This window comes from Periplaneta americana, chromosome 13 (genome assembly GCF_040183065.1).
Source record: "Periplaneta americana isolate PAMFEO1 chromosome 13, P.americana_PAMFEO1_priV1, whole genome shotgun sequence".
Taxonomy (NCBI): Eukaryota; Metazoa; Arthropoda; class Insecta; order Blattodea; family Blattidae; genus Periplaneta; species Periplaneta americana.
The window spans coordinates 110,354,551-110,381,767 of record NC_091129.1 but is presented as its reverse complement, the minus strand read 5'-3'; the positions used below and the strand labels follow the sequence as shown (position 1 = coordinate 110,381,767).

Genomic DNA, 27,217 nt, shown 5'->3' with positions numbered 1-27,217 from the left:
TGGGGCATTACGAGTGTTTGCACTAACATTTTTTTCATGGAAAAGGGTAGAAAATTCTTCAATCGCCTAAACGAATGGATTAATGAGAATACTTTTTTGCAGGTTTCTGCAATCCTTGTCCAATTTAAACTTTTATCCATATAAATACCTAGATTCTTTACTGATTCACTGAACGGAATTTTGGTGCCGTATATTTTAATCAGGGACAAATTTGATATGGTAATAGTGCTTAACAAACGTGAATGGCCCACAATGATTGACAGTGATTTTTCTGGATTTAGTTTAAGTCGGAATTTCCGTGTCCATGTCCAGATTGAGTCCAGATCGTCATTAATTTTAGTTATTGCATCGTTTATTTCGTCAGTGTGGAATTTTATGTATATTTGAAGGTCGTCTGCATAGAGATGGTGTTGGCAGTACTTTAGAGATTCTGATATGTTGTTGATATAAATTGTAAATAGTAAAGGGCCATATCGTCGTCTTGTGCTTCTCGTGATCGTTATCACAGTATTTGTCGTGATCTATGTCGTGTTTCTTATAATGATACTTATCATTTATCTTGTCTGTATCCTTGTCCTTGTTGAGGTTCTTATAACGTTTTGGTCTTTGTCATGGCCATTATCGTGATCCTTGTTGTTTTCTCAGAGTTCTTATCGTGGTCCTGGTCCCTGTCGTGATCCTTATCGTAGTTATTGTCGTGGTCTAAGTCGTAATCCTTAACGTGGTGCTTGTCGTGGCCCATATCGTGATTCTTATCGTGATCCTTGTCATTGTCTTTGTATTATACTTGTCGTGGTCCTTATCATGATCCTTGTTGTCTTTGTCGTGGTCCTTACCATGGTGATTGCGTGGTCCTTTCGTGGTCTCTGTTGTGATCCTGATCCTAGTCCATGTCATTGTGCTTGTCGTAATCCTTATTGTGTTTCTTGTCCTTTTAATGAACCTTGTCTTTGTTATGTTCCTTATCATGGTCCTTGTTCTCTTTGTCGTAGTCCTTATGTTATTTTTGTCATTTTAATGGCCTTTATTGTTTTTCTTGTCTTTGTCAGTCCTTATCGTGGTCTTGGTTCTTATCATGTTTTGGTCCTTATAGTGGTCTTGATTCTTATTGTGGCCTTAGTCCTTATCGTCTATTTGGTTCTTATCGCTATCTTTATCGTGGTCTTTTCTTCGTACTTGTGACCCTCATCATGGCTCATGTAGTCCTTATCATGATTTTTGTTGTGGTCCAGGTCGTAATGGTTATCCTGGTCCTTATAATACGTGCCGTGGTCCTTAATGTGATCTTTTTTAGTTGGTTATTTAACGACGCTGTATCAACTACGAGGTTATTTAGCGTCGATCAGACTGGTGATAGCGAGATGATATTTGGCGATATGAGGCCGAGAATTCGCCATAGATTACCTGGCATTCACCTTACGATTGGGGAAAACTCGGAAAAATCCAACCAGGTAATCAGCCCAAGCGGGGATCGAACCCGCTCCCGAGCGCAACTTCAGACCGGCAGGCAAGCGCCTTAACCGACTGAGCCACGTCGGTGGCTAGATGTGATCTTTATCCTGGTGCTTGTCGTAGTACATGTCATGTTTCTTACGGTTGTGTTCGTCGTTTTCCTTGTTCTTATCCTGTTAATTGTCCTTATAATGGTCGTTGTTGTCTTTGTCGTGACCATTATAGTAGTCGTTGTCTTTGTCATAGCCTTTATCGTAGTCCTGATACTTAAGGTGATACCGTGGTCTCTGTCATTGTTCTTCTAGTGGTCCACGTGTTACTTAGCGTGGTCATTGGCAGTGTCCTTGTAATGGCCCTTATCGTGGTCATTGTCATTGTCGATGTAGTGTTCTTATAGTGGTAATTGTCCTTGTAGTAAAGTTGCCCTTATCTTAGTTATTGTACTCGTAGTGTTCTTATCGTGGTCAGTTATTGTACTCATAGTGATCCTTATCGTGATTCTTACCGTGGTCATTATCCCTGTAGTTTCCTTATCAGGGTCCTTATCGTCGTCCTTGTAGTGATCATTTCTTGGTCATTATCATTGTCTTTATAGGGTTCTTATCGTGGTCATTGTGCTTATAGTGATCCTTATCGTGATCATTTCATCGTCATTTTCATTCTTTTAGTGGTCCATGTCATGATCCTTGTCATGGTCATTGTCATTGTCCTTGTGATCTTTGTGGTTCTTGTCGTAACGCATATCGTCATCCTTATCGTAGTCCATTTCTTTGTTCTTGTCCTTGTCTTTGCTTTGCCATGGTCCTTATTATGGTGCTTTCGTGGTCCTTGTGGCCCTTATCGTAGCCATGTAGTGATCATTATCATGGTTCTTGTCGTGGTGCTTTTCGATGTCCACGTCGTGATCCTTATCGTGGGTCTTGTCTTTATCTTCCTCGTGGCCCTTGTTATTTTGTTATGTTCTTATTATGGTCCTTATCAGATCCTGTTTATTTTAATGGTACTCATCATTCTTCTTGTCCTTTTCATGGTCCTTGTCGTGGTATTTGATGTCTATGTCAAGATCTTTGTCGTAGAATTGTTGTCTTTGTCATAGTCTAAGTCCTTATTGCGGCTTTGGTTCTTATCGTGGTCCTTTTGTGACCCTTGTGATTCATATCTTGGTCCTTCTTATGATCCTTGTAATCCATGTCGTGATCCTTATTGAGGCGCTTGTCTTGTCTTCGTCCTGTCCTTATAATAATAGTTGCTGTTGTCTTTGCCGTGGTTCTTGTTCTCTTTCTTATAATCCATATCATGGTCCTGGTTCTTGTCGTGATCTTTGTCGTTATTTTTCTCGTGGTCCTTGTGGTCTTTATCATTGTTCTACATTTATCATTTCATAATAACATTATTTTTACACTCACGATAAGTGACTTTTTTCCACACGGTTCCTTAAATACTTATATAAAAGATCATGAGATGTAATTAGGGATCTGTACCAGAAATGGACAGATAACTAATAACATTTTGACTGGTATGTACGTTGGAATAGAGTGAAAATACGCATGCACGGCCAGATGTCTTTCTGCATGGTTACATCAATATCGTGTGAACCGCGCTATAAAACTTACGCATCAACAAGAGTCGTCTCGTTCCTTTTTTGGGGAACCGTGCATTGAAATATCGTTACAAAAATCGCGAAAACTTTTTTCAGTGTAACCTCATTTTTATTATTGTACTTCTTAGATGAAGAAAAAACTGTAGGCCTACTCTTGTAAAGGTGACAAAATGGAATCTAATGTTGTTTGTATACCTATCCAACATAACATTGTTGCTGTTCGTCATTATGTTAACAGCACTGCATTTCTTGCTATTATCAAAATGATCAAAATTAACATGGTTTCAAGAACAAGGTCTTTTACCAGAGGTTCACTGAAATGTCGAGTGAAGTGCGAATAAATTTTCAGGGAATAAGCTTTACTTTGACGATTGTGATATAAGACACCGTTTATAATAAAAAAAAATCGGCATTCTACGTACTTAACTTGGTAAATATTGTTATTGTAATTTCTTAGCATTATCCATTCGTCGGGGAAAGGAACTGACCACCCTACTCCATTATCTTCTGGCTCGCCTCATGAATGATGCCTTATGTCATGTATGAGGTTTCAACATGTTTTTCGACAGTTGACTAAACAATTCGTTCGTCATGCGAATGTACACAAAATACCTGCGAAATAGAACATTCGTAACTTAATCCCTCAGTCCCTTCAATCATTCATAATTGTCCAGTGATGCCTAATAATAATGCAAACAATCCTGTAATTCTGGATGTGCCATAAGGGGCCATACAGTGACAGCGCAAGTTTTGTTTGTTCTGCTGGAGAATGTGACAGGAGATTATAGGCCTAGTTATGTATTCTGATAAGTATTTACGCAACACAACTTACACGCCTGTAGCTTGTTTGGCTGGATTCTCGGTCGTAAGCAAACCTGGATGACCTCAAAACTTTACCTGCTGGATCCCTATCTTTAGTTCAGTTAATACATCTCCCGGCTGGAGTGCGATTCTGAGCTTATTATAACGCTTCCAGGCACGAAGAAAGAAGGTTCTTTTAATATCCTCGCATAAATCATAAAAATGGACATTGATCTTAAGGTAAGTGACTATTTTATAAATCTTCCTTTGTATAGTGCATTTATGTATTTTGTTTATTCGTAGAAACTGTTATGAGTAAAAGTATATAAAACGTCCATAATTTCGCCTTTTGCTTATCGTTACAGTGTATTTAATTTAGATATGCAAGTGTGAGAGTTCGATACAAATATACTTCGTTGTTGTACCAGGTTACAGAATGATAGATCATGTGCTCTACGAAACTGCCCATGAATTTACGAAAGAATATTGTTATCTATTCTCATTATTAAATGTATTGCATAATATAAAATGGATGGAATTTTTACCGTAATGTATACCAACCAGACAATACCTAATTGTGTGCCCCGCGATTAAGTTCGAAAAAAGAATGACGTAACATTTTATTTCACCGAAATACAACGTGCGATGCACAGATGTTTGTATACCACAGAAGTATCAGTACGTTATAACAAAATTATATTGTAATGAGATAGTAGTATTATCTGCTGACATTTTCAGTACTAATTGTTTCAGTAATACATAGTTTTACATTGTGAGATTGTAAAAAAAAAAAATAATAATAAACTCGTCTATGTAGAATGCAGACTACCGGTAATATTTCAATTACCGTACGTGGAATAATAAATCTTAAACATGTTGGTTGTTTTATTGGGTTATTTTACGACGCTTTATCAACATCTAGGTTATTTAGCTTCTGAATGAAATGAATGTGATAATGCCGGTGAAATGAGTCCGGGGTCCAGCACTGAAAGTTACCCAGCATTTGCTCGTATTGGGTTGAGAGAAAACTCCGGAAAAAACCTCCCGATAGGGATTCGAACCCGGGTCACCTGGTTTCGCTGTCAGACGCGCTGACCGTTACTCCACAGGTGTGGACTGTTGGTTAGGAACAGAACACGGAAATACTGTAATACGGTACGTTATATTCTTCGTGGGATGTTTTCATTATTATGATTCTGCAATTTCATTCTTCGCAGACAATTACATACGAAATCGTCAATGTTTATACATAATATACTTGCCAATATTGAGCAATAAAAATTTGGATATTTTAGAAGTCGGAATGATACATTCCAGTAATAATTAATTTGATTTGAAAACTGATATATTGTGCATAAGTAAATACCGCATTCTCCTCCATCTACCCGATCAGGATCATCAAAACGCATGTTGTCCTGTTGCCCTTGAAAAGCCTTTGACTGTTGCTAGGTGGTTGTTTACGCAGAGACAAGTTTTTTTCTTTTTCTTTCTTTTTTTTTTTTTTACTGGATGCACTATAAAACAAATCAGAGGAGTTATTTAAGGCTTGTTTATTCCATTTTTATTGCCAAAGTCCACAAAGTCGTACCTAATTAACTTATCTTGTTTAGGCCTCCAGAGTGCTTCAGAATATATCAACGACACATGAATCATGCTAAATTCGTTTTTGGCTGAAAGTAGAATGCGCGAAAGACTGCGTAGATATTACATTATTTGTTGCAGTTCCATCAAGGACATTGATTTTGTCCATTGTCAATATGATTCTTTGTGTATTCCACTCAAGAGTCCTATCTTTGTGCCTTCCTCAAGCGACAGGAGCTGTCTAGTTACAGAAAGGAAGGTCCGAAAATGGGATAAGGATAAGACTTGGGGCTGTTATAAAATACGCATATTCAGAATGGAGGAAGTGGCCATGTAAATGTATATAACTTTTCCATCCATATGTTGCGATATTTCTCCGTGTTTCGAAACTGCTTAAAGGTTCCATACTCAGAACTAATACACCTCAAGATTTGAAGAGTTGCCAATCTTGTTGGTTCAATTTGGGCTAACAAGCATAAAGTTCAAAATATGCTACTCTTCCAGGTCTTGGATGATAGGACCCTGAAAATGGAACCTGTAAGTAGGCTAGTTCCGAAATGGAGAAATTACATTTCACACGCAGGTGGGGGAAAAAAAAATTCTTCACAACTAAGCTCCAAAATCTCGTATATTACGGTGCAGTGATGGAACAAGAATGTAAGGGCAATGTAACTGTTTGCAGAATCCTGCCATATTAAATGTCACAATAGTGAATGCCTTTCCATTTAGTGGGAAGCAGTCTACTAACTGAATGAGCTAAAACAATAGTAAAATTTCATTACACGTGTTCTGTTTTTACATCTTGTCAAAAATTAATTCAAACTACAGGAAGTTCCAGCAAATGTTCCTGGAGTTTTTGTCAGCTTACCAGCCGAAGGTCCCCCCCCCCCTCACTACCATTGCTGCTTGCATCTGTAAACCCACAATGCTTCATCGAATTAAAATTTTGTTTTCTAGTTACTCATTGTCATTGCAACAAGTGATTTTTTTTGTTCTTTTATCCACTTGATCCTGGTAACAGTAATAATATGAATATAAATGATAACTTTATACAGGTTATTAATGAACAATACTGAAATATTTTCACTGAATATAGAGGGGTTTTAGGCAAGCAACTTGAGATGGGAACCTGTGGTCTTTCTTCTTCTTTTGTATAGGCACATGGCCTGTTTGTCTTCACACAGGAGACGATTCAGTAGAAGATGACATCAGTCCTTCCTTCCACTGTTTTTTCGGTCAGCCCACATCTCTTTTGCCACTGGGAATCATATCACGTACTATTTTAATAAGTTTTGAGCTATCTGCTCTGTCTATGTGCGAGTTCCATTCTTTCTTTCTCTTATTTATGAACTTTTTAACGTCCATTATCTTGCACTGTTGTCTCACATCTTCATTTCTTACTCTATCATGTCTAGTTTTACCAACTATGGCTCGTATTCATTTCTGCTGTATGCATGAGTTGTTCAGTCTTTTTTGTCTCTGCACGGGTTTCTGCACTATACGTCCTCACTGGTCTTATTGTGGTTTTAAAGATTTTCATTTTACTTTCAATATTGAGATATTTATTCTTCCATATTACATCCCTTAGGCAACCCGACAGTCTGGAGGCTTTGGAGACTTGATCTCTTACTTCATTTATTACATCCAGATGACTTGTTATATTAACCCCTAAATATTTGAAACTCATGACCTGTTCTATAATTTTACCATTAATTACCATTAATTTCAAATACATTGGGTTTCTGAATTCACTCGCTTTTTTGACTATCTGTCTTAATATAAAAATAGCATCTATTGTGCTTCTGTCCTTTCTAAATCCTTGTTGTTCTTCCCTTATTTCAATATGTTCTTGAAGCCTTTTATAGATAATCTTACTGAACCTGTGGTCACCGACATAAAATGTAATGGTACAAGGCATTAAAGTAACTACAGTTTTGCATCATAAATCAACAGTAAAGAGAAATGGGGTTACACTTTGTTTTAGAATGACTTCACTCCTCAGTGATCGACAGAAACCAGATTGCTGGTAACTGAATTTCATATTTTAATGTTATTGTGATCTACAAAATGCATACTAGCACGCCACTGCATTAGTGTTGTAATCGAAACTTATTTGTTAATTGTTGCGGTTCTACTTATCCTCTAGTGTTGCGAGATACCTATCAAAATCATAGGCTGTAATTAAGGAAAACAATAAATAAGAAATGGAGATAAGGAAAAGAATGTAACATTTTCCCCCCGTATGGGAAGCAGTTTCTCATGCTTTAGATCAGAGGAAAAATGGTGGAAGTGTAAAATTGTAAATTCGTCCTTGGTGGCCAAATTGTCACAGGCTCTCCGATTATTCCAAAGTTCACAGGATCAAGTCTGGCCAACAACAATTGATTTCACAGGGCGATAAGAAATGTCAGCTTGATTTTCCATGTCACAAACTTACTGCAAATAAAAGAAACCTGTTTCTGAATGAGAATATGCTAGGGAAAATTTAATAATCTTTTCTAGCCCACACCGTAATTCAACTCCCCTTAACCCTCAGCAAGCTGACGGGGTCCATTTTGTACCCCATACCCACTTAACTTACAGCGTATGCATTTCAGGTCAGCTTGTGGAGGGTTAACATATTCAATATGTTCTCAGCCAGGTGAGTTCGATATTTGCTTCTAAGCTTTCGATGGCAGAGCTAGCCATCAACATTGGGGCAAATGATCCCTGCTTTGTAGGTTCCTCCACCTCAGAAATTCAACTAGACCAGCCTAGCAGAATTTAAAAAAGGCGTTTGTTAATCATATCCGAAGGCATTATAAAATAACTAATAAAACTCTCACAATTGCTATTCAATGTTTCAGTATTTATCTGGGTTTGGTAGTGAATTCGTATCTGAAGATCCTCGTTGTCCTGGTGCTTTACCGAAAGGGCAGAACAATCCTCAAAAATGCCCTTATGGTTTGTATGCAGAACAACTATCTGGAACTGCATTTACAGGTATGTGTTTTTATTACGAAAAAATGCAATATTGATGACATATGCTCATTAGATGAGTTAATACTAGAAACAAATTCACAAAAGTAATTCTGACAGTAGCATTCAATTTTATCAAGAGAGAATGGTTGAGTCAGTGGTTGCTGCTCGTGATCCATGGCATTACAGCCTATCTTGCATCTCGACAAAGTGGAGCACACCCAGCTAGTTGCTATGCTTCTTAGACATATTCCTGATCTGTTGCGAAAGATGCATGGATGACATATGGATTCATGTAATAATGAAGGGTTATATGATTGGAAATTATGTGGGTCATCATCCTTTGAGATAGATACTATCTTGATATTTACCTGAAGAAACTTTGGAAACCAAGAACAACTCAAATTAGGGTAGGATTGGGCATGGGACCTTCCAAATGACTGACCGACCGACCGACTGAGTGAGTGAATATCCATAGAAACAGGTAAATTATTTCGTCTCTTCCTGTAAAATACTGATGTCGATTTCTTCTGTTTTACAATACTTTGTCTTAAAAAGAAAGCCGTGATAAACTACGAGAGTGATCCCAGAAATAATGCACAGATGTACTGTATAAGTACATTAGTAAATAAGAATAGAAAAGAAAAATTTACAGAGGAGGGCCTAAAGGTTTTCACTGCGCCATTATGCTTATTGTGCTTATTTACTTTGAAAGAGGCTATTTTAAGTCCATAGGATCACATTCCTGTAAGTATTGTGATTCACTGTTAGATGCCATCTATTGATTCAGCTACACATCACCCAATTCGGACAGAGTCTGGTACAAAAGCTCTCCATCCCCCTGGGAATTCTGCAGCTTTTCCAGAATGATGTTATCTGCATGCAAGTCACAGTACTACATCCTGTTGCATTCTATGACCTGAAGACTGCATTCCTGTACACATTTACAATTATTACAATCATAAAACTACCAAAATATATATTAAATATAATGGAAACAAACATACATTAAACTATTATATACATCAAACAAGAATGGACATGTAGGTATCATGATTCACTATTTGGTACCATATGTCGATTCAGCTTCATACCACCCAGTTCTGATGGAGTCTGCTACTAAAACCTGTCCATCCCCCTGGGACTTCTACAGCTTCCTCAGATCGATGCCATCTGTATGTAAGTTATGATACTGCTTCCTCTGTTGACCTGAAACTATTAAAAGATGACATGAAGTTGAAATTAATGAAGTCAAAATGAATCCTACGTCTAACGCCAAAAGCTATATCACAGTTTTGCTTTAATTGGTTGAAGGGGAAGATTTTGGAAAAAACCCCAACCAGGATTTGAGCCTGGACTCGCTCGTTTCACAGTCACACGTGCTGTTACTGCACACTGGTGAACTAATTTAATTTGTATAAGTATAAATTTTATTTCTTAAATCTACTTACATTAAGAATGCTAAAAACAGTGGCGAGGTATACATGTAAAACCCTGAATATAGTATTTTTATTCACTCACAGTCTCTGACAGAGTTCGTTCTTGTAGTGAAGCCTAACCGTACACTTTGTTGTTGTACCATGTGTGAGCATCAATTATAAGTGTGTGCACGTCCTCAGTATTCTCCATTTTGCTTGGCCATGAAGTGCCACCAGCAAGAAACAAGGAGCCAAAGACGAGCACCAGTAAGGGTATGTCATGTGCAGTTATGTTAGCTGAATATTGACCTTAACGTTTTTGTTTACATCAAATTACATTATTGAAAGTGATATTTTATCAAACATAGTGCATAGTAATTATTTTACGAGTATTTAGTTCATTTTTATGTGAAGTGTTAATATTTTTTAATATTGGATTTCTAAACTTTGAACTAATTATTTGATATGCATATGAATTATCATTGTATAATTACTGAATTTCTGGGCCATTATTATGAAAGAGACTGTTCAAATGTTCCTAATTTCTCGGACTGTAACTGTGTGCTGAAAAGTTTGTGGAAGTAAAATATGAAAATAACTGTGATATAATAAATCATGAATGGCTCACGCCACAACTTTCTAATCTGAACACGAAAACCGAGAATTACATTCGACATTTCCAGAAATTTTGGTATAAGTCTCATTTTACAGCTCCATGATTGAAGTTTTTGACAATAAGCATTGCAGAATTGACCTGAAATACAAATAAAACTGTATGTGTCCTAACATGACATTTGCATTCACCCAAAAGCATAATAATAGTAATAATAATTCGTTTTTCAGTGGTAGGATTTACAGATATCTCACGCCTCGCCACTGGTTAAAAATATTCCTCTTGTAGTTCAATGAATGCTTTGCAATGATGTGATAGCTGTTGGATGCAGTTTAGTTCTCGGATGCATTGGGATACAATTAGTTGTATTTAGGTCATTTAATGTTGTAAAACATTGACCCTTGTAGTGGACTCATATTCGGACTATAGGCTGGGTCAATACTGGTACATCTGTCACTGACTCGGCAATGAGCAATAAAGAAACAATATACCAGACTAACATCTGTGGTCATTCTGGCAATTTTTTTGGAGCAATTTTGTACTCAAACTTTTTGAGGAGTAATCTGCAGTGATTGATGTGCCAAAAGGAGCATAATCAGTAGATCTTCCTCCAAAACTGCTGAAGTGTAGTCTGTAGACGATCTTGGTCTTCCAGGGTGTTGCTTGTCTTCTGTAACAATATGACCTTCATAAAAACATCAAGACCACAGAGAAATAGTGCTATGATCTACTGTAGAGCCACCACACACTTCTCAAAGTAGTTAATAAATTTCCGTCAGCATATATGACGTTTCAATTTTAATTAACGAGACCTGGCAAATTTTCGTCATCCATTTCAAGCACTTTACATAAAGAAGTTTTTACTCGATTTAATTTGAACTAGTGCAGATTTGTTCGGAGGAACTCCCATTGCTACCACAGTCAACATGGATCACACAGCTCCATGGAATAGGGAGCACATGCGCAGTGTGGATTACTTCTGGAATCACACTCGTATAATGATCGTAGTCCAAGAATGAAGTCGTATATGGCCTCAAGTTGCTGTACACAAATTTGAAATGCTGGAATAAGATGTAACATATTGAGGCCAGACCAAGGAATCTTCTTAAGCCATGAAAATTACGATATTTCAAGACACTGAAAGACAAATACATGTTCATTCTCTTTTATTTTTTTATATTTATAACTTTCTAATTTTAGGTGAGAAGCTTATTTTCAAAACGACCCTTGTCCATTCCCATAACTTTGTGGGAAATCACGAGAAACGTTTTTAAGTGTAAAATTTCTTACCAGCTAGCCAAGAGACATTATGAAACCAAAGAGGTTGAGTGCATTTAGAATGAAATGAGAGCATCAGACTCTTTGATTCCAAAGCTGGAACTAATATTTTGTCCCAATTTTACTATGGTCAAGGGTCATTTTGATTCCAATAGTCACTTTTAACGCATGATTTTAGTGGTTTAGAGGGCGTTCTGAAATCAAATCATGGCAGTTGTTAGTAGAGATTTGAAGAATGCATGGACACAGGAAGCTCATTTTCATTATCAGGTGTACAAGAGTCATTTTGAAAATGAGCTCCTCAAGTATTGTATTGTAAATTGTTACCATAGACTATTAAACATTATGAAGCTATATTTAAATTGTTTTATAAATGAATACTTTTTTTTTTATATTACTTCTGTAGCTCCACGCACAGAGAATAAGAGGTCATGGCTTTATCGGATTCGACCTTCAGTAATACATCAGCCTTTTATACGCATCAAGACACATTACCTCTCTAACAATTGGGACCAGAACTTACCAAATCCGAATCAGGTAATATATTACTATTGATGAGAAACCATTACCTTCGAATTATGTATGAATCATTGACAGTTAAATGCCTGGCATTAGACAACAACAACATAATATTTCATTGTTCATTGACAAAGAAAAGTATAATATATAAAATGCATAAGCCATTCTCCTCCATCTACTCTCGACTAACTGTATAATGTGTCTGTAATATGAAGCTCCTTTTATCTCATTGCTAACGAGTATAAGCATTCTTATTTGGCACTGGACCAATTCAGACCTTATTTCATTTATCAAAAATTGTTTGGCAATCTATTTAGCTATAGAATTCTTTCCTTTTTTAGTTGATTATTACGTTTATATTCAAAGTGGATTTGAAATATATTTTCATAATTACTGCTACAGATGCGATGGCTTCCATTTGATATCCCAGCTATAAGTCAGAAGACAGATTTTATAGATGGTCTGCATACTTTGTGTGGAGCTGGAGATCCTCGTTGTAGATCTGGAATAGCAGTTCATATTTTTTTGTGCAATACGTCAATGAAGGACAAATGTTTCTATAACTCGGATGGAGACTTCTTGATAGGTAAGTGATATAACTCCTTTTAAATATTTATATTCCTAAAAAAATTAATTGAGGCAATATTTAAAATTCGTAAAATTTGATCAAAATGTCATAAAATGTATTTTTATTGTGCTTTTAAAGATAGTATTTGTAACAATAAATCCATGCAGTATACTATATTTTCAGAAGACAAAATTATTTCTGTTTACATTATGTTCTAAAGGTGTGCAGGACAACGTAAAATGAATAGAACGTGTTTTTTAATGAGAATGTCTTTGTTCGAGGTACAACTGATGAAAAAATGTAATATTTTTAGTGTAACACCATGTTCAAGAAATCTTCGTTAGATATAGGATCTACTTGCACGTGAATAGGTTTATGGGCAAAAATTGTCATCAAAATATATACAGTAGAACCCCGATTATCCATCACCCTATTAACCTATTGGTGGATTATCCGTTACTTTTTTTTTTTTTGCTGCAGAAATATATGAAGTATTATGCTTTGTATTAGCACGTTATTTTTATCTAGAGATTGTTAATACAAGCCCTTTCTCTTACACGGTATGGTCTACTGTTCGAATTGTCGTACTATATAACTTCTATATGAAATGTCTTCTACGGGTCAAAAGAAAGCGTGTTTTGCTAAATATAAAAAAAAAAGTGTAAATAATTGAGTGGTTTGGGGAAAGAGAAACTACTGTGGCTCATCTCGCAACAGAATTCCAGTTTGGAGTATATAAAGTATGTAAATCCACAATACGAGATCCTATTCATAACTTTCCACAGGTAGCCATTACAAGAAGTTTCCTTGCCCTTAAAAACCCATCGTTGCCAACAAGACTTCAATTAGTGAACTTTTGATCCACTACCTAGCGTGTTAAGTACAAGTCCATAGAGGAAATTACCAAACTATATTATTCACTAAATTTACAGAAACCTTTTATGATACGGATTATCCGATTTTTTCGATTAACTGTTCAGCCCATCCCCTTCATTACCACGGATAATAGAGGTTCTACTGTAGATGTTACATATAATCATTTCTTTTTTCCGAGGTACTCTCTTTAACAATTTGTTTATTATTAACTGTAAGTTACTGTTTATTTTAGTTAATCCTATTGTTTAAATTTAAAGATTACACTTTTTACTTTATATAATTAGTCATTATTATCATGAATATGAGGGGGAAAGGAACTGGCCACCCTACCCCATTATCTCCTGGCTTAGTTCCTTCATGAGTAATGTTTTACTTATGTCACTTATGAGGTTCAAACCTGCTTTTGGACAGTTAACAAAGCAACATCATGAAATGCTTATGCTTATAACTTAGCGTCCTCTTCCCAAATCTTCTGTACTATATATATATATATAGTGAATTTTATTAGTAACAACAATGTAATTTATTCGTCACAACAATAATTCCTTTCTACAATTCGCCTTAAACGCTCTCGTCAACAATTGGATTTTCACACAACACAGTATTCGTTATAGCACTCCACTGACGGCAATGACAATTTACTTGGCCTATTACGAACAACAATGAACTGTTAATCTTAACTAATATTTACAAACACTATTTACAAATCAGAACTATCAGTTCTCAGTTCACAGTTCTTCTAGCTCAGTCACTCGAGTTCACTGTACTCGAACCCAGGTCCCTCCAACTGCGGTCCACTGCACTCGAACTCAGGCCTTCGGATGCTGATACAGTTGCGGACGCACACTCGAGTCGAACTCCGGTACACAAGACTGGCTTGCTTGCTCTGGCTTTCTCACTGACTGGCTGACTAATCAACTGAAAACTACTCGAGTTCGCTGGCATTTCTTCTTTTATAGCGAAATCATAAAAAGGTAAAGGTATCCCCGTAACATGCCATGAAGGCACTTGGGGGGCATGGAGGTAGAGCCCCATGCTTTCCATGACCTCGGCACTAGAATGAGGTGGTGTGGTCGGCACCACGCTCTGACCGCCTTTTACCCCCGGGAAAGACCCGGTACTCAATTTTGTAGAAGGCTGAGTGAACCTCGGGGCTGTTCTGAAAGTTTGGCAACGAGAAAAAATCCTGTCACCACCTGGGATCGAACCCCGGACCTTCCAGTCCGTAGCCAGCTGCTCTACCAACTGAGCTACCATAGCGAAATCATAGTTGCGAGAAATTTCTACAGCTGTGCAGAGAATTATCTGGATATCTCCACTTCGACGGACTTCTCGAAGAGTCGGGAAGGTCCGTTCCCCCTTCCCTCCGTAAGCAGCTGCGCGCGCGATCTCCCCTCATCGCGTGGGCCCTTTCCCCTTTCTCCGCCGCGCGCCGTTCCTTAGTGCTCCGTGAAGCCCGCGCGATCTGCTTTGTTGCGGGACGCTGGTCGTGAGTTCGAATCTCACGTCGCTGTCACAATATATATATATATATATATATATATTCTAATTTATTCAATTACTTAATTTGCTATATGCATCTTATGGACTGTGGCATCGCCACTCTTAGATGGGAACAAGTGTAAATATCGATGGATTGAATTTGCTCCACACTACCCCATGAATAAATATCACATAGTCCACACCTGTGGAGTAACGGTCAGCGCGTCTGGCCGCGAAACCAGGTGGCCTGTGTTCGATTCCCGGTCGGGGCAAGTTACCTGGTTGAGGTTTTTTCCGGGGTTTTCCCTCAACCCAAGATGAGCAAATGCTGGGTAACTTTCGGTGCTGGATCCCGGACTCATTTCACCGGCATTATCACCTTCATCTCATTCAGACGCTAAATAACCTAAGCTGTTGATAAAGCGTCATAAAATAACCTACTAAAAAAAAATATCACATAAATACGTGTAGATATCTTTACTCATTGAAATCGTAGTAATAAAGACATACTTTCCATGTTCTTTCAAGTGCCACAGCAAGGAATACTGGATATTACAACAGAGTTCGGCAAGATGAGAGTAGAGCCCAATGAGATATGTGTTATACAGGTGAGAGACTCTTTTGATAAGTAATTATAGTACTGCCATAATTATTTCAAATTTTAATGAAAATATACCTTTCCTCCATAGCAAGGAATGCGGTTTTCTGTTAATATCAGTGGACCAACACGTGGATATATCCTAGAAGTATTTGACACTCATTTTCAGTTGCCATATCTAGGACCAATTGGTAAGCATCGATAAAGACGTAACATTAGTGATTTATATAGTGGTAATTTGGTATAATTCCTCACTGTTAATAGAAACTGCCTTTACAGAAGATATGACGCAAATGTCATACTTCAATATGTTATGACTGCATTTTTTTATTCTTAAGCCATGGTAGTTCAACAACTGTGTTAAAAATAATTGTAAATAATTCTTACTATATATATGTAGAAAGAAAAATAAATGTAAAATAAGCTTATATGTAGAAATAAAAATAATATTGTATAAATAAATACGAAAATGAACTAACCAAAATATAATTCACCAGATACTTAAAACTTTTTTATTGCTGATTCTTGAATCATAAAAATGATGTAGGTTTTGGTGATTGGGCTATAATTTCATGGATAATTTCTTCCTTATTATCCTTGTAATATCATTAAAAATTAATCCTCTATTTCTATAATCATTAATATACAGAACTAAGTAATTCTCAGTATTTAATATGTACTTAGGTACATAATTCTTCGTATATACACTATCTGTGGTATATTTACTTCAGCAAATCAAACATTTTGCATAATTTTTTCAAGTAATAAACAACATATACCCTGTATTTCAAATGCTTAACTTGAATTTCCAGGTGCAAATGGCTTGGCAAACCCACGTGATTTTCTATCTCCTGTAGCATGGTTTGAAGACAGAGATGTGAAAGGCTACCAGGTCGTATCCAAATTTCAAGGCCATCTATTTCAAGCTGAGCAGGACCATAGTCCTTTTGATGTAGTTGCGTGGCATGGAAATTATGTTCCATACAAATACAACTTGGCACTATTCATGGTTGTGAATGCTGTACAGTTTGACCACTGTGTAAGTACACTTTAATTACAATCGAGACATAGAACCACTAAAGCCATTTTATGCATATGCGTATTTATGACTTACTAGCCGTACCCGTGCGCTCTGCTGCACCCGTTAGAAATAAATATAAAGTAATTACATAATTAAAATAGGACATTTGATCCAGGGAACATTCGTGTTTGGTAGAAGGATAAATCGTTTAATGTTACTTAATTTAAATTGCATCCAAATAATTAAAATGCGATCATTTTGGTCCAGAGACCACTCATTGGTGCAATGACAATTCCTTCAACATATTTCTAATTTTTATTACATGCAACCATAGTTTAATGAACATTGACATCATTTAGATTTAATGTGTATACTTTATTTTACTTGTTATAGGCTTGCATTAAATTATGGTAATAACTTAATTTTAACCCTTGTTTTCTATGTATGCAGTAAATGGCGTTTGGCCCACTATGGTTCTGAACCCTTCAAATAACTTAAATTATATTATATAATATTACATTACATTACATATATTATATTATATTATATTATATTATATTATATTATGTTATATTATATTATATTACATTATATTATATCAGAAGTTACTGTAATAACATTATAGCATTATGTCCATCTAGAGAAACTACACTTTCCAATGGTGAAATAATAATTAATTATATAAATCGGTTAATTTAGCTTCCGATATTACTTCATACAAACACAGAAACATTCTCTGTAGGCTATCTTTCATAGCTTTCGATTGTTGCTGTCCAAGGCCCCTTATAGACGAAGTCATTTGTTATTTATTTCATTATATGGCCTTAGATGGCAGTTATTTTAATTTTAAAACTCATTTATCTCATTAAATATCAGTCCTATCAAAATTTTTCAAGGAATAAAACTTATCGCAAATTATGTTTAAAGAAACTTTTGTTATGTAACATTTTTCACAAAAATCAATAATAAGCGAGATATTTTGATTTATTTAATTCAGGCCCCCTTATAACCTCCCCTTTTAAATAATGTATTTTGAATGCCATATAGCCTAAAATCTAAGTTACAACGAACATAATTTATATTCCAATTTTCATCGAAATCCGTTCATCCATTATCGCGTGAAAAGGTAACAAACATACAGACAGACAGACATACAAACAAAAATTTCAAAAAAGCGATTTTCTGTTTCAGGGTGGTTAATTATATTTGTTAGGACCAATTATTTTTGGAAAATCGAAAATTACCAGAAAAATTTCGGCTACAGATTTATTATTAGTATAGATTTTACATACTACTTTGTTGTTGTTAAGACATTTTAAAAATTGTAGACCTACGCATTTTATGTCATTGAGATAGAAATATATATGGAATTAACTCTCCTTAAAATATAAATGGTTTCCTGTTAAAAGCATAAAAATTTCATGGAAATTTATAAAGTTGTCATATGTGTTTAAAACCCTTAATGAGACTTCTCTTTGAAAATTGTGGATTTACTCAACTCTTTGAAAACATAAACGGTAAACTTAAATGTGCCTCACAACTCTTGTTGATGCTCTGTGTGTCGTCCACACCTGTGGAGTAACAGTTAGCGCGTCAGGCCGCGAAACCAAGTGGCCCGGGTTCGATTCCTGGTCGGGGAAAGTTACCTGGTTGAGGTTTTTCCGGGGTTTTCCCTCAACCCATTGTGGGCAAATGCTGGGTAACTATCAGTGCTGAACCCGGACTCATTTCACTGGCATTATCACCTTCATCTCATTCAGATGCTAAATAACCGAAGATGATAAAGAATTGTAAAATAATCTACTAAAATAAAATAAAAATAAATTTTAAAATGCTCTGTGATGACTTACTGTACGTCATTTGATTAGTTTACAACAGGTCTTTGATCAGGTAAAATATTAATTCATTATGGTTTCTGACAGGATCCATCGATTTTCACAGTGCTAACATGTCCATCTAACAAACCAGGCACGGCTATTGCTGACTTCGTCATCTTCCCTCCACGATGGTCTGTACAAGAGCACACTTTCCGCCCACCATATTATCACAGTGGGTATCTTTAATTATCATATTTATGAAGAAGGTATAAATTTAATCAGAAACAAACATTTTTGTGATATTCAGTATAATTTCATTGTTTTCACCTGATGGAAGTTTTTGTGGTCAAAATAGCTGATATATATATCTGTGTGTCACTTGACTTTCGTCATTCACCCAAGTTTCTCCTCTAATGGGTAATGCACAGAAGCTCTCAGCCACCATGAAGGCATTGCCCTTAGTACACTGTAGGTGGTGAACTACTTAGCATCATATTATGATTAATGGAGCAATGGTGAAATATCAATAGGGGATTAGTCCATCTCAAATTCTAGTTGGATCCTCTGGGATTCGAATTACGGGTTACCAGCTTGGAAAGCAGACATTCTAGCCGTTCAGCTCATGGTGCACCTTATATACAGTACCTGAAATATAAATTGTTTGAATTGTATGGGATTTTAGACTTTCAGATTGATTGTATTCAGAAACAGACTTTTGGATATTTCATTGAACTGTTTAGATTTAATTTTCGTTTACACAGATTGCTTTTAAGGCATGCTTGACTGAAAGAGAGTTACTCTTTGCAGGCATATTAAATCATTATATGGGATATTGCACAGTCGAGTTTAAAAATATGATAAATCTCATCATTAGGGCCTGGATTTTTGTGCTAAAATACTTTAAAATATTTATTTTTTATGTGCTAAAAATTTGAAAAATGTGCTAAAACTAAAAAAAAACATTTCCTGAAAATGTAAACAAAAACATCAGAATGTTCGTAACTTACTATAAAAAATTATATTGAAACTCATCAATTGCAGCTAAACATCAGATGTAAAATGCTGACTGGAGTTGCAGTGCACAACAAATGTCATCTCCAGATTGTGGATCACAAATCCTTGCCTATTATCTGAGAACAATGCCTTATATTGAGAAAAGGAACGTTCTACATCACACGATGTTAACCTTACATAGTTGAAGAGGGGTATATCACTAACACACACACGACCAAGTTTACTTAGAGTGACCAGACGTCCTCTGTTGTCAGGACATGTCCTCCTTTTTAGGCCTTTGCCTGGGGTCGAGGCGGATTTAAAAAAAATCAAGAAATGTCCTTCTTTTCGTAACTTGTATGCCTGATATTTTGAAATTATCTGATTTGACGCCTTTTTCAAGTAATTTGTCTGTAGGTGGCAGCAGCATAGACGAAATATACCCTTTGCCAACGATCATAACTCTCTTTGCTTACAAAGTAATATTAAATTCACATTTTGTGCGGTCTTTTTATGTATTTTGATAGTAATTTATAGTTCCCTTTGCTTTCATGTGGAGTTAACTGTGCAGTCATTTTATATTAAGTTTTATCATAAGTAATAAAATAGATATTGACATAATTTTAAGTATAATATAGGCCTAAGCCTAAATCTAAATATATATTTTCTGTCCTCTTTAATAATTATAGTTCCCTTGATTTTCATATGTAGCTAACTATAAAATCATTATTACTAAGTCTTACCATAATTATTTTATAATAGTAACATACTTTTAATTATGGTATAAGCTTAAATCTGTACTGTAAGAAAAAAAAATTAAAATTATAGGTTATTTAACGATGCTCACAATTGCAGAGGTTATATCAGTGTTGCCTGTGTGTTGGAATTTTGTCCCTCAGGAGTTCTTTTACATGTCATTAAATCTACTGACAGGAGCCTGTAGCATTTAAACACACTTAAATGCCATCAACCTGAGCCAGGATTGAACCCACAACTCGAGCACAGAAGGCCAGCACTATACCAACTATGCTACCCAGGCCGACTGTACTGTAAATATTTTGTAAGAAAATAGATATTGACGTAATTTATAGTATAATATAGGCCTAAGCCTAAATCTAAGTACATATTTTGTCCTCTTTTTTCGAACAATGCCCTCCTTTTTTTTTTAAGCTTTGTGTCCTCTTTTCTATCGATGTGAATCTGGTCACCCTAAGTTTACTTATGTTTTAGCCTTCCAAAACTTGAGCGACTTTGCAGAGGGTTTGGTACAGTGGCGTATACTGGTTTAAGGGTCTGGGCTACCACTGAACCTATTATTACACAAAATATATTTTTAAAACCCTATAATAAAATTCCTTACCTATTTATATGTGAATTCCAGACGTCTTGATTGGGACGAAAATACTTTGATGACTTCGTCATTGAAATTACAGTTGGGCCACTTGCAAAGTTTCTGTAGAAATGACTTTTCAATTGACATCAGTGCCAAGCCGGATAAACGTTCTTGTGTATGAGTTGATCTACAGTAGGATTTTATTCTCTTCAACGCAGAAAATGTTCTTTCTACCGATGCTGACGTAGCTGGTATTGTCACAATTAATGTTGCCAATTTAAGGACTTCAGGAATAACTTGGTTCAGCTGGTTTTCATATATGGCAGATAATATTTCATGGATAGGTTTGTTCGAAAAATCAAAGACTTCTGCTGAATATATTACACTTAATTCATTTTTCAAACGTACTTGATCAAAGTGACTGTTATAGGACTGAAATAATTTGTTTAGTGCCTCATTCGGGAAGTTTTCTCTATAAGCAGAAAATTTTTGAGAATCTAGAAGATGTGTGAAGTGAAGCTTTCCATAATCAGAAAATCTGTCAGTAATTTCCATGTGCATACGATCTAGTATGCTATAGTACAGCTGCCTGTATTTCAATTCATCATTTCCTTTTCTTCGCTTTAATGGTGGTTCCATTGTATTGTCTGAAGAATTTTCATTTTCCATATTACTCCATATGGACGGAAACCCACTACGTCTGAACTCGGATATAGTATGTTTTAACTTTGATACCTCTTGCAAGCAGTATGCTATGTCTAGACTTTTTGTCTGAAGAATATTGTAGAGCACATCTGTATGTGCGAACACTCTAGCATAGACTTCAAGAAGAAATATATTCTGAAACTGTGTGAAAAAATACAAATATCCTTGAGCCTGCACAATTACATCATCATCCCAGTTTTCTTCAGAGTCATTACAAATGATATTTTCAAAGAAAGCAGTCAGTTGTTCTCTGTATTCCTTTACTGTATTTACAAGCTGAGATGTAAAATTGCATCTAGTTGGTGCTACTTTTGGGAGTTTCTTTTTCATAAATTCCTTGAGTTTTTTTGATCTTTTAGGAGATGATGAGAAAAATTGCAGCTAAACCCGACAGTGTTTTGAAAAAAATGCGGCATTCTGGAATGGATAAAGTAGTTTGTTGCAAAACTAAATTGAGAACATGGCTGTAACAATGGACAAATAGTGCTTGAGGATACTTTTCTTGAACTTTTGTTTTTAAGCCATTAATATTTCACGCCATAACTGAAGCACCATCGTATGTCTATGCAATTAACTTATTGCCGACATTGTATTCTGCTATAACACCTTCCACATGCTGAAACAAAGCAGCAGCAGTTTTGCCCGAACTGACATTTGTGAATCCTATAAACCGTTCTTGAACATTGGCAGTACTGTCGACGTATCTTAAAACAGTGGACAATTGACTCTGATTAGAGCAGTCACTTGTTTCATCAACAACAATGGCCACAAAAGGTGCTTCTTCTATTTCAGATTTTATGTTCTTTATCATAACCCCACTTATAGCAAATATTAAGTCATTCTGAATTGCGGGAGAAGTACCACGGAATACTGTTGAACTCTCAAGATGATTGGCCAGTAAATGGTCAAATTCACTTAAGGAACTTAAATATTCAATATAATTTCCTCTATTATCTGATTCCACACTCTCATTATGACCCCGAAAAGCCAATTCTTGTTTTCCTAGAAAGCAGACTGCGTTAATAAGACGCAGTAAAATCTCCCGATTTTTTTTCACAAGAGCATTGTGTTGGTTGATGTGTAGAACTTTTTGCTTATCTAGCTGTAAATCAATTCTTGTCTTCCCAAAGTTTGCAAAGTTCATGCTACTATAAATATGAGCTTTTGATTTGTCGTGTTTTAGGACTGCCGTTCGAAGGGAGTTCATATTAGAAAACCCCTCTTTTGACCACACATTAGTTTCACGGCTAAATAACAAACATGGCCAGCAAAATAGTTTAGACAGTTTAGAACTACCACACAACCAATTCCACTTACCATATGATGTTGAAGTGAAATGGCGTGTGTACTCACGCTGTTTTTCTTTTGCGTCCATGGACAAATTTAACTCAGGAGTTGGTCTTTCCATTTTCACAATTTCAACTTTCTCGTTGTATGTACGACGGTTAAAAGGCACTTTTAATAAACCTTCTATTACACAGTCATTTTCAACACAAACCTCTCCAGAAACTTGTTCTGCCATATTTTTCACAATATCACTTAATTGGGAAATTAAAAACTTAATAATTCACAATTAATATAACTCTTAGACACTCGAACAAATCACAAATTTAAAATACTGCACTGCAAGAACACAATCACATTAATGAGCTAGCGTACTAAGCATATTGTTGCTTCGCGCCTTCCAAGAAACCGATCACTAGAGCGGCAACTCACCCTCCTACAGTGCACGATGGAAACAGGAGGGAGTGGGGGACGGGCAGTTGTGCGACGTGAGTGGAACGGTCACAGGCTACCCTTCGCGGCAGCGGTTTCTCCAGTGATGCCGCCTTGACAACTTGTTTCTTTTCGAGAGCAGAGAGCGCATATAAATCTAACAATTACTTTAATTTTAATTACTGTGGTAAAACTAATACGGTAATACAAAATTATTACATTATGTTATATTATAAACTTTTTCTTTTGTAATTTCCTTGGGCTACCGCCGGTAGCCCCGGTAGTCTGCAAAATACGCCCCTGGTTTGGTAGCCACTATTTTTCTCAAGCGTATCCTTAAATGTTTTTCTTAGAACTTCTATTTTCGAACCTGAGATAGTGTTAAGTTTGCCTTTCAAAATACTGTATTTCTTTCACTGAATTACCGTATTTACTCGAATATTTCACGCACTTTTTTCCCGCAATTTCGATCTATAAATTAAGGGTGCGTGAATTAAGCGAGGAATTTCACAAGCTGATATTTTTAAGGGTAAAAATAACACAACTACGCAGTTCCCTTACATATCCTAGTAACTTGTCTTCAAGATCAGGGAATTTTCCACTTTTTGGCCCACGAAATGCTTTCCTTGATGCATTTGTTTCTTGAAGAGCTTGTTTTTGTTTCCTCCAGTAGCGAAAATTAAATTCTGGAACTGTGAATTCACATCCAGCTGCTCTGCTGCCATGTGTTTCTGCATACGCAATAACTTTTAATTTGAAGGACGCAGTATGACTCGAATATCGGGATTTACCATTCATTGTTAAAACTTTTAACAGACTGCTTTTGACAGGTTTCCCTTTTCGAGTCTCAAACTCAATTGATGCGATCCAACACAAAGGTTTCAAACCACCCCCATTCAAATGGAAGGGGGGGGTCACTACCCTATACCAGTATTTTTAAAGGATTTTCATAGACGAGAAGGGTGCGCCTGTAACAGGTAGCTGTCCGGTCCCAAATACCTCTATGCTCTCTCTCGTTACGGCATTTAAGATACCGTACATTCAGGGCTCCTCAACATAACACACCTCATTACTTCAAGTTTCACGAATATTAAATGCGTGAAATATACGAGGAAATTAATTTATTAAATTATATAGTAAATAATTTGGGTGCGTGAAATATGTGATGGCGTGAATTACGCAAGTAAATATGGTACTCAATAAATCTACAGAAGTTTCTAGTTTCTTTATTGAGTGAATCAAGAAACCGAAATTAACAGATATGAAGGCCAAGTCACATTTTAAAGTAGTATCACATTTAAATTCTGAATAATCTCAATTACAGAGGCATCGTCTTTGTCCAGTTCACTTACTACAGTGTAAATGCTTCAAAATTATTTCTATAATTCACTTTAAGTATTTTTAATTCACACAGCTACACTTCACAAAATAAACCAAATGGTCCAGTGATCTGATTCTAACAAACAGGCAGGCAAGAATATCTAACTCACTGCATTAAGTCACTGTTTACAGAAGCAGAAAAAGACACGCACATTAACATATAGGTCACTTTATGATGTAATCTCGAGATTGGATTCCGTTCTTCCCCTATTAAACATGTGCAAGTGAATCATTCTCGGTCAAGATGTTGTAAAATTTATGAAAGCTCAAAGATTGAGATGGCTAGGACATGTAAACAGGATGCCTGAAACACGCACTCCTATTAAAATGTTAAAGGGTAGACTATATAACAGGAGGAGAAAGGGTAGACCAAAGTTAAGGTGGATGGATGGGGTATCCAAAGATAAAGGACAGAGTAAGATGGAAGGCTGTTGTTAAGGAGGCCAAAATCCACCCTGGGTTGTAGCTCTAACATGATGATGATGATGATGATGATGATGATGATGATGATGATGATGATGATGTTGTGAATCATTCTCACCTCAAGCGAAAATGAAGCATTCGTATTGAATTCTTTCGAGATACAAATTTTTGTTGTAAAATGTTAAAAGAGAATGAAGAAAAGTACTAAAATATGTATTTATGGAGAAAATATCGAAAATATTTATTCACATAACTTTTTTTTTTGTAAAATGTGTGTTTTTATGTAGAATAAAATTTAGAATTTGCATTTATCGGACCTCAAAATGGATATTAAACTTTGTTTTAGAAATGTATGCATTAGGAAGAAAAACATTTTTTTGCATACAAATCCGGGCCCTGTCATCATATTAGTAAATTAATTTATTTCAGGGAATTGCATGTCTGAATTCATGGGCTTAATTCGTGGAAATTATGAAGCAAAGGAAGAAGGTTTCTTGCCTGGTGGAGGTTCACTGCATTCCATGATGACTCCACATGGACCTGATGCACAATGTTTTGAAGGAGCCTCAAATGCTGTTTTGGCCCCCACTAGAGTGGCCGATGGTACACAGGTGAAAAGCGCAATTTCATATTAAAACAACATGTACAGGAAACATTTAACAATTCATATCCATGCAGATGTCTAAAATTTTGTTTTATTTGATTTGGACAAGTATTGTTAGTAGCAACAGAAATCTGAAAAGATTTTTAAAAATACATAAATAAAAAAATGGTATGGCTTAAAAATATATATAAATATATTTTCAGTGCCTCTGAAATACGGTATCTTTGCATTTCTAGGCCTTCATGTTTGAAAGCTCCCTAAGTCTTACTGTCACCAAATGGGGTGAAGAAACATGTCAGAAGCTGGATAAAAATTACTACAACTGCTGGCAGTCTCTCAAGAAACATTTCGATCCCAACTGGAGACCTGAGATAGCATAAAGCAGTGATATGCAAGCTCTCCATGAATCAAGATAACACAAAGAATGTACTGTCATACTGGACATAAATCAGTAGGCTTGATTCTCAAGCTTTTTGAAAAGGAAATTTACCTTCTATACAGAATTATACTGCAAACATACTGTACAATATTTTGTATCTGCATATGAGAAGTCAATACCTCAGTTACTTTTTGTCAGGAGTTGCAATAGTATTAATGAATTATCCAAAATTGTTGTGACAGACATCTGATATATTCGTATCTTGTTACCACACACCACAGCTGGGATGGCTTCGAGAGCTTGTGATTGATAAAACAAGAAAATGAGCTTTTCTTTAATTTTTCGATTTGTAGTAAGTTACTAACATGCAGAATGGTTCATGCAGTAAAATAATATAGGAGAAGTCTTACTAACGTGAAGATCAATAATATTACATATTTAATAAGGAACATATTGTCACGTCAGGATTTATTATTTTTTTAACTTGTATGATACATAAAAAATGCAACATATAGGCCTAACTTTATGTTTCCAATGAAGATGGGGACATTAAGTCTTCTGGCCCCCTTGGTGCTATTCGACAGAAGTAGCCTATGTGCTGGGACTGGGTTTCCCCTTCTCCCTTCCTCACCATCATCATCATCCTCACCCATTCCCTACACTACGATATAACTCTTCACAGATACACATCATGTACAGCGTGGCCTGCCAAAGTGGTGTACAAATTGAAAATGGATCACAGTCCTGCTATCTATCCGCAATACACAGAACCTGAATCATGCAAGTGAAGTGAGTAGGTATTAGACACACACACATGTTTTCAACTAATATCTCTACCAAAAAGCATCTTCATATGTGTATATATTCTTGATTGTGTGTGTAATTTCAAATAAATAATACACTCCAAGAATATGAATGACATTAACAATAAAATTATTTTAATGTAAAACTAAGTAATGTCTAACAGATAGTTTTCTTGCTTTAACTAATAAACCTGTATCTCTACAAAAAACTTTTGATTTGTTTATTTGTGAAGTGTAAATTGTGTATTAATAGCATGTTATAAATATATGTAGCAAATATATTTTTCTTTTTTCCTTTC

At 35.9% G+C, this 27,217-nt stretch overlaps 1 protein-coding gene across 1 annotated transcript; it reads left to right on the top strand.

The window, feature by feature from the left end:
• The first annotated feature begins 3,853 nt into the window (after nt 1-3,853).
• hgo (homogentisate 1,2-dioxygenase) lies at nt 3,854-27,217 on the top strand. Its single transcript, XM_069843815.1, has 10 exons — nt 3,854-4,093; nt 8,281-8,416; nt 12,108-12,238; nt 12,623-12,806; nt 15,675-15,754; nt 15,836-15,935; nt 16,557-16,783; nt 18,688-18,814; nt 25,562-25,743; nt 25,973-27,217. Exons 1-10 carry the CDS (start codon nt 4,076-4,078, stop codon nt 26,114-26,116), a joined length of 1,329 nt encoding a protein of 442 aa, XP_069699916.1. The 5' UTR covers nt 3,854-4,075; the 3' UTR covers nt 26,117-27,217.